At 32.1% G+C, this 9,704-nt stretch overlaps 1 protein-coding gene across 1 annotated transcript in view; it reads right to left on the bottom strand.

Moving 5' to 3' along the window:
- Positions 1–317: 317 nt before the first annotated feature.
- The window catches only part of LOC135134794 (zinc transporter ZIP11), a 195,063-nt gene continuing 185,676 nt past the window's right edge, over positions 318–9,704 (bottom strand). Inside the window, exons 7-8 of the mRNA XM_064063627.1 lie at positions 1,949–2,107; positions 318–1,786 (exon numbers count right to left, since the gene is read on the bottom strand). Of these exons, the coding sequence (XP_063919697.1) occupies positions 1,708–1,786; positions 1,949–2,107 (238 nt within the window). The 3' untranslated portion in view covers positions 318–1,707. The remainder of the gene's footprint in view (positions 1,787–1,948; positions 2,108–9,704) is intronic.

Raw genomic sequence — 9,704 nt, 5'->3', positions numbered from 1 at the left:
TCTAACGCATATTATCCATCAACTTAAAAATTACTCATGCCGTTTCTTGTACTTACCAAATAACGTTCATCTAGTGATAAGTCCATGCTGTCAACAAAAAACTATCAAATGAATCTTTATTAAAACGTATGTCTTCACACGTATGACGTGTTGGTTACGCTTCAGAAGTGAGGGAACTTTGGTGCTAATCAAGTGGTTTGATCTTGTTGATATTACTTACCTACCTTAATTAACGTTCACATGGATTTTACGACTAATCTATCTAATACATACCTCTCGGTGGTACTTTTATTATTATTTTAGTAAAAACAGATAGATTAATTGCACTACTTTATTTATTACAAAAAAAAAAATATACAGAAAATGTGTGTAGAGTTGCGAATGTATTTAAAGTACGGTTGGGACCGGGTACATCAAGGCGATTAATTTTATTTTAAAATTATTTATAACAATATTATAAAGATAATATCTTATTTAAATCATAGTCGCACTTGGTGTACTAGGCCTTACATTGATTTGGAAAATTTATGGACAATCTTTTACAAACAAATTTCGGTATAATTAATTTTTGAAAAACTCCAATTTCTAAAATTATTTATTATTGGTGATATGGCGTAATATTTATGCGTATAAGTAAAATTAATCAATTAAAATATGTAAAAATTCTTCCAATTCTTTTTCTTTAATTTCTAGTTTTTGCCCCAACTTCGTTTCTATTGCTTGAATTTTAGCGTTTATTTAGAGCCCCGTTAAAATTTCCACATCTTTTTAGTCATTTTCAGATACCAAAATAACCGTGTCGCTAAGATCAACTTTTTCTTTTTGAAATTATCTCCTTTAGATCTGTAGATCTTTAGTCGACAATTTTAATATTCTGTTTCCGCAGGCTTCTTGTGACTGTGTAGGTTGCCTTAACTGACGCTTTTTCTTTTCTTCAAGCTTTTTGTCATGATTCTTGCTAAATTCACAAAATTTTTCTCGTGACATGTTTCTGCTCATTATAATTTTTCCGCCTTTATATGCTAAGAATTTTCTTAAATTGACCCGTCAGTTCTTCACAGTTTTATTAAGTCTGTTTTGTTACGTTGTTATAGCTACCCTTGTGAGCTCGGTAAGAAAGGGGGGAAAATTTTAATGAAGCTCTTGCTTCACAATAAAATATCAAATTTATTACTTGAAGATTATTTCAAACGAGATACTGTATTAACGGAACTTCAATTAAGTTATTCAAGATTTAGAATCTACATAGAAATAGGAACTGGAGTATATATAAAAAACATAAGCAATTTTGAAAGAATGCGTGGAAATTAGTAATTACGGAAGAATAATTTAATGGCTAAATTTATTGTGTCTTTGCTTCTTCTTCTCACCTTTATTGACAACAGTTCTTAGATTTACTATCACAGCAGTAGTTGTTGTAAATTGATTTTAGAATAAACACATTAACAGTCAATATAATCGTAAGTACGGAAGCATAAATGAAGTTATATAAGAAGAAAATAAAATAATATCTTAAAAATGTAATACATAAGTACAACTACTAAACTGTAAAAACAAAAGGACAACTGATCATTTTCCTAGACCGATAAAGTGAATCCAGTGTAAAAATTACAGAACTAAGACAAAAGTAAAAATACAAGACTTTCAAAGGAATAAATTTAACATTATATCTAAAAAATTGTCGTTAGCTAAAATGAAAAATATTAACTATCCTAGACCTACATCTAGTGTCATCATAACAAGGAATCCTAAAATAGCACCCCAGGTTGCTAGCTTTCCATTGCCGCTGTAAAAAGTGCAAATGTCATAAGTACCTACATCGTCGACTTGATGAACAAATTAATTATTGGCCAGAAGAATTTCAAAAATATTGGTATAACACAAACATCCAGTTGGTTAGACAAACCACGTTAATCTAAGCGTTTTTACTGCTAATAAATTAACTTACTTTGTATTGGCTTCTGGAATAATATCGTCTACTACAACATAAATCATTGCCCCTGCTGCAAAAGACAGTGCATAAGGCAATGCTGGTTGGGCCAAGGCTACTGCAACCGCACCGAGAACACCAAAAATTGGTTCAACCATTCCACTAAGCTGTCCATACCTGTAAAAATATTTTATCTAAAAGAATTTTTAAAATTCTGAACACCTCTATTTATGAAATTATAGGATAGCTTTATTTACAATATTATAAATTTACTGTGTTGAGTTCATTTGCAGCTAGAGTTTTGTGGATATTGTCTATCCCATTTCTATTGAAACACCACCTGTTGATTTTGCTTAAAATTTAGCAATTGGTAACAGCTTTCGGTTGATTGACAACGGCTTTTAGTTAGAAAATTGTCTGAATATGAACGTTGCCAAATTTACGTTCAACAAGTGGTGTTTCAATAGAAATGACAAAGGCTATTATGTATCTGAAAGTTGAGGAATATTCTGCTGTAATTCATTTCACAGCAAATTTATAAAGCAAAAAGTTGAACTGCCACAACACTTTTGGAAACCACTTTATTAGTTTTCCTGTATCTTTAAAAAATATGGACAGAATAATAAAATTTAATGATATAAATTTGCTATGACTATCATAATGAAACGCATGTGACGAGTAAACCACGAAGCGATTGGTTAAGTATCATATCAAACGTATATCATTCAATATTTTATCTATGATTGCCTTAAATTATGTTGAAAGAAAAGAAAATGCAAAGTCTTAATTTGCGTCGTTTGAATAATCAAACATGTGATGCGCGTTTCTGTAGTAACGCGCGTATTTTTATTTTCAAATAATTTCACAAATTATCCAGGAAAGCAACTTTTGAATAAATCTCAAACAATTTTCAAGAAAAACACAGATCATGAGTAGTATGAAGAGATTCCGACTCTGATAGTCTTCCAACGCATGTGGAAAAGGCAGCAAAAAACATGGTGTCTTCGCTCTGCCAGAAATCAAAGAGGTGTTACGAGAAAAACTACGCAAAGCTTGAAGAGTGGTGCAAAACTAAATGATATATACTCCTTGCGTATTTTGAAGACCTCTCAAAACACCGGAAAGCTTCCTCGTTGTGGGTATATTATTCATATGATGTTAAAGATTGTTCAGAATTATATGAATTTTATGGAATCCCAACGTTAATTCATTTTACAGCGCAGTCGTCAATTCTATTGTACAGGTAAAGAGCCTGTTAGGGGAAAGCCGATGTTTTCTGTACCTGAGTTCACCCCGCTCTTCAGCTGTACAATAAAATTGACAACAGGGATGTAATAGTTATTTATGTACGAAGTCAGTAAAGTGATTCTTTATCGAACGAGTCTGAGATTATGAGCCGAGCGAGCGAAGCGAGCGAGGCGAGTAACAGGCGAGTTCGATAAAGATCCTTTACTGACGTGGTGCATACAAATTTTTATCGCCAACCTTAAAAATTTATAATTAAAAATAATGGAAATGTTATGGCTTATCACATTTTATTATGACAGTAAACGTATAGTAACAATGAGTCAAAAGATATCTACTTATTACTTGTTATATTAAATGTAAATGTACAACCTGACGGATAATAAAAATTGAGTCCTGAAGTCGAAGGAGTTTGAAGTGAAAATGTTTAAGGATTAGCCGTGCTAATAATTTCATTAGGTGAATCTTGAGTAAAATTATCATTGGTAACAAATATGTTGTCAGTTTGACTTTCACCTAAAATTGTCTCTGCGATTTTCTTTTTATTGAGCACAGATTCCTCAACATAGGACTCTGCAATCGTATCAGAACTTTTCTCGTTGGAACCGTGACAGTGACAGACAGAATGTCATACAGTCATGGTTATGTTGACAATTATGAGCGGCAGGTAAAGTGCTTGATTTTTACAGTAAAATAAAGTGTTTGTTTACTTCCGAAAATCGCTATGGTAATGCATGTCTCTATTGCCGGTTGGCGATAAAACAAATTAACTTTGGGAGTTCATAGAATTCATATAATTCTGGACAATCTTTACGATCCGTTATTTCGTTGAAGCCTAATGTTGAGATAAATAAATACATGTATTTAATTGTTTTAATTTTAAAGTGACAGTAGGAGAGGTTTCGTCCCAAAAAATCTAAAATTTTGAGACACGCAGAGGCAACAAAATTTCTGATGGAAGCAGATGATCAACTATATTTTATGACTAAAGCTGCGTTGATTATTGGACTGGCAGGCGCCTCGAGGGAAGAATAAACAAATCTGAGCGTAAACAGAAAGCGATACAAAAAATATATACAAGCAGAAAAATTCGGACAAAACATTTCCTTTCAAAATGTGAGGAAATTCAAAACTTTCACTATTTGAAGAACAAACATAAACGTTACGTTCTAGCTTGGAATTTGCTTGTTTGTAGTAACTAAATTATCTTTTTGTGCATAAATTTTGTCCCATATATTTGCAGGAAGTCAAGAAGCTCCCGTGTTCTCAGCAACGATAGAGTGGCATGTGAATTGCTTCAATTTTATTCTACATTGAATTGTTTTTTTTAACTGTCTGATAATAATACAAGATTATTGAAAAAAACTAAACCTAAAATAGAATAACAGTTGCAAATCTGATCTCAATAAATACAGTAGAAATGATGCAGGTAACGGAATGACTTAGTGCCTGGTACACTACACAAAAACTCTGTGTATAAAATAAACTACCCATTATTGTGTTATAAATGAATTATTCTTTGTACCAAAACAAATTATTGTCTGAAAAATGGGATGACGTTATTGGGTTAGTATTGTTCGTAAAACAAATATATAAAAATTTTCTTTAGCAATATCAGCTCGTCATGTAATTGGAAGTGGATACGACATAATACAATCAAAACGTCATTTTTGAAATAAGTATACGATGTATAGAATTATCTTTGTCAACATTGTGACATTTATAAAAGAATGGGATAAGTTTATTTAAACAGAATTTTTCTCACTCCTGAAGTACAGTTGAACAAACCCAGTTTCTTAGAAACATTATAAAATCTGATTTTGCAAATTGTATTTTTTATGATAACTCCTAGAAGTTAAAATAAAAATTTGTGTGGACTTTTCAATTATAAGTAAAGAAGCCTGTTATGCGTAGCTTTCAAGTGAGTTTTTCATAATAAAATTTTGTGATGACGTCACCGACATTTTAAAAACTACACATATATCAATTTTGATAGATACCAATAACGATAGTACTGTACTTCTAAATTTTTGGGGAAATGGGGTGAACGGTTCTTGATTTGATCAATAAAATATAATGCTTCATTTATTAATTATTTTGCGTCATCATGTATAAGCAATTCCATAATATGAATGCATTCATAAATCACAGATACAGATAATATTTTCCACATTTTGCAAAATATTGCAATGACAAAATTTTGAGATGACGTCATAGAATTGTTGTTAGCGTTTAACGATGTACACGATATTCCTCAAATACATACAAAATTCTACAACGATAAATTTAGTACTTTCGGAGGTTATCTGTCCAATAAAATCGTACATACAGGACAGCCAGGTAGGTAACAGACAGACGGAAAGGGAAAACCTATTGTTTCATAGTCAAAGGGTCATGAAACTTCATTATAAGATTAAAGTAGCTGCTCGCCGGACAGACACCTATTAAAATACTTAAATATAAATTATAGAAAGCATGAGTTATTTTAAGGATAGTACAACTCAAATGAAAGTCTCTGCATTAATTTGAATTGTTCAATCATAGGTACTTTGCAAATTACTGACATGAAATATATCATTAGTCATTCTCATTACACATTGCCTGATCTGATAGACGACATTACAAATTAGAACGTGAAACTTCGATTAAATCATGAACTGAATTGGAAATCGAATGGCTACCAATTTTCATGATTGTTCAATAGGCATTCTGTGAATAAACTTAAAAATTGTAAGCTTGAGAGTATAACCCACACATAATGTCGCTCAATTGTAAAAGTGTAAAGTGTGTAGAAATAAATTTACACTTGAAGTGCGCCTTGTCTAATTTTGCAGTCATTTACATTTATGTCCTTGTTAAAGTTTACTATCTCGCTTCGAAGACAGGTGAGAAAAAATTATCACGCTTTTAATTTTTTTTTTTTTTTGTTATTCGCAAGTGTAAGTTAGGCGAATATTGTTTTAGAATCATATTGACGAATACATAACTCCATATTTTTTCGATGCTTCCCAATCTGAAGAATGTGAAATACCGGTTTTCCATTTCCATCTCTCTGGCGTCTCTCGTTTGTCGGTGATTCTATTTGACTGATAATCCCCGAAACTACTGGATTGATTACTATGACATTTTAGGTGTCCTTCAGGATTACCGTTTAAATGGTAAAATGCTAAATAAAATTGGTCTTTCATTTACACTAAAACTATTGCAATGCCATATCAGATTTTGCATATTTGAAATTATGCCCCTTTATATGTGATTTAATAATGCATCCATATTTCTAGCTTTACACATAGGACCTGTCAGAGTTTTCATAGAAAAATAAAATTTATATCAATAATAATTAAAAAAATATCAAAGTGACCGTACAACACAGTTTTATAAATGTTGTGAAATACGACTTGTTATACAGGGTTATTCACGAGAAGCCTACAAAATTCAAGACGCAACCAGAAGTACAATTTTTTCTTTGATATTTCACATGATTTAAAAAAAAGTGAAACATAGTTATCTGTCTAGTAACATTGACGTGGTCTCAAATAGCATGTCAAATAGTATCATGTGAAACCTGACATTTCTTTAGATTTGATGTACAGCCTGATTCCAGCGATGAAATGACTGATATGATTTTGATACAAGGCGAGTGCTTCACGGTTGTGTACAGAATATTGACCGTACAGGAGATGCTCCGACGAGTTCTGGTTTCGAATTTGTTTGTTTTTGATTTTAACCTACCAATTGATGGTTATTTCAAAATTATCAAAACCAAACAGCTATGTTTTACTTAAAAAAAAGTGACAATAAAGATCAAAGACTTCCATGTAACTGCCATGTATCTGTTCACGCTTGAATATTTCTGCATAGGCAACCCATTTTACGTTTCGTAAACAGCTTTGATTAATTTTTATTTTTAAATAATAATGAACGCATAGATAGCAAATATCAAAACCAAAACTATGACAAATTCTTTTCTGTCAGCCAAATATTTTCAATTTTCGTTAAAATGTTTTCGAATTCTGAAAAAACAGACATGCTATTAATATTGGGAAAGTCTGACAAAAATTTTGATGCTGTTGTTGGTCTCTCCGCCAGGCAATATCCCAATAGAAGAACTCCCTCAAATCAAGCGTTTAGAAAATTTGAAATAAATTTACGAGAATTTGGGCAATTTAAAAAAAAAAGTTAGAAATCGAACTGTAACAACGCCGGATAATGAAGCTGCTCTAATTGAAATTGTTGCAGAAAATTCCCACGTGAGGCAGACAGATTGCAAGACAAATGGAGATTAGTTTGGGTTCGTATTTCAACATCTTAAAAGCAAACCGATTTCATCCATACCATGTGGCAATTGTCCAACATTTAACAGAATGCGATTTTATCCGAATTGCGAATTCGTGAAGGCTCAATTACGACACAATTAAGATTTTTTATTTAACATTTTGTTTACGGATGAAGCCACATTTACCAATAACGGGTGTGTAAACAGACACAACTCACATTACTATACCCAGCAAAATCCCCAATGGTATCAGGAAAAGTACTTCCAAGAAGTTTTCAAAGTTAATGCCTGGTGTGGAATTGTAGGTAATCATTTCATTGGTCCACATTTTTTTTAAGGAAATTTAGACAGACCTATGTATCTAAATTTTTTAAAGAATATTTTACCTAACCTGTTGGAAAACGTAGAGCTAGACATACGAAGAATAATTTGGTTTTAAAATGATGGCGCTCCCGCTCATTATTATTATCAGAGAGACGTTAGGAACTATTTACATAGAGTGTTTGGACCAAGATTTATTGCTAGAGGAGAAGAGTACACTTGGCCTGCACGGAGCCCTGATCTAACGCCATTAATTTTTTTTTTTATGTGGGAAGGTGAAAAATGACGCTTATAGCGTCCCAATCCAAAATGAAAACCACTTACGTGAAAGGATAATAGCGTCATGCACATCTATAACTCCCGACATGTTAGACAGAGTTCGTAGAAATTTTGAACGTAATATTCAGTTTTTCTGGACGCTGTGTGTGGATTTGCTCCATCCAGTTTGGATTTGTGTCAGACCAGTACATGCAGTTGTGTCTGTTCACATGACCATTTAAACAAAACGTAGATTCCTCAGAAAACAAAATCCTGTTGATAAAATTCCCGTTTTGTTCTATTTCGGTAAACTCAACTCTACGATCAAAATCATCTTCGTTTAGCTCTTGTACCAAATGCATTTTGTACGAGTGAAAATTTTCCTTTTTCATTATTTTTTGAATTGATTTTTTATTAACATTGTGACTCAGCGCTAATTGTTACACTGACATTTTGGGATTTTTTGTTGCGACTAGGAGGACATTAAGGGGACTCGCTAGACGATTTCGGTTCTTTGCATGAAAAAATGATATTAATATAGATGTATCATACATCAAACTGCAGCTTTTTTCATATTCTAGACCGCAGAGACCAGTTCAATCAATTAAAAAAATATGGCTGAGAAATATCGTAAAAAAAACACCATTGTATGTTTTCTTTTCAAGTTTTTTGAATCATAACCATCATAGAATCGTTTGAAAATTCTCACATTGACAAAGCATCACTTTTTACAGGCCGCAGAGTTATTAAATGTTTGTTAGTGGTACAATTTATTTAAACAATAATGTATTTATTAAAATCAAAATATACTACAAATTAATGCAAAATAAGTACGTCGAATAATTTTAACAGGAATACTTATCAGAGGAAAATTAATGATACACTGCTTAGCAGAGTTTTTAACAAAAACTAACAATATTGTTTAGTTAAGCGAAATTTTTCGAAAAAATCAAGATCATTATATTGGTCGAAACGATTTTTCTTTTGTATACAGCTTCCTCCATCGTATATATCCTTGTCATTTATTGAAATTCGTCAAGTTCCGGGGCGACACGTAAAGTTCCGTCATTGAATGTTATTATTAAATTCTTTACGCTAATCTCTTCAGGAAAAGACGGTTTATAATGTAAAATAGTGTTCTTCAGCAACAGCCTATTTTAAATGAACGGCACTTGCTGAAGACTTATTATAATGCGGGAAGAGACAGAACTAACGAGGAAAAAGAAACATCATTTTTGGAGATTATTAATTTCCACACCGTGTGCTTTTGTGACAGCGCCTGGTACAAGTGTTACATTTAATTTGAACTTTACAACATAAACATCTGTTATTTCGCATTGCATTTTTGACGGTTTACAATTATATTTGTCCTCCAAAAAGCGATTTCTTGATAAAATAGATCCATTATTAACTATTATTATCAATATTCAGGATTTTGGTCAAAATTTTATTTTAAGTAAAGACGGCGTCAACTGATGTAATTATCCTAATTACATTAGACGACGGCGCTTCACGAACTACCTGGGATTTTCGTGAAGTGACAGATTTCACTGGATGACTATCCTTCTTCTTCAAAAGAAGAACTTGAATCACAGCTTGGTAGCAAATATATTCGTACGCGATTATTGGTTCTTCTAAAATGGTTATGATGAATGAACGTCACAAGAGTCATTT

This window comes from Zophobas morio, unplaced genomic scaffold, assembly GCF_036711695.1.
Source record: "Zophobas morio isolate AGI-343-1 ecotype UQ-CSIRO unplaced genomic scaffold, CSIRO_AGI_Zmor_V1 ptg000024l, whole genome shotgun sequence".
NCBI classification, from domain to species: Eukaryota; Metazoa; Arthropoda; class Insecta; order Coleoptera; family Tenebrionidae; genus Zophobas; species Zophobas morio.
The sequence above is the reverse complement of the archived record's forward strand: the minus strand, read 5'-3'. Positions and strand labels throughout refer to the sequence as shown.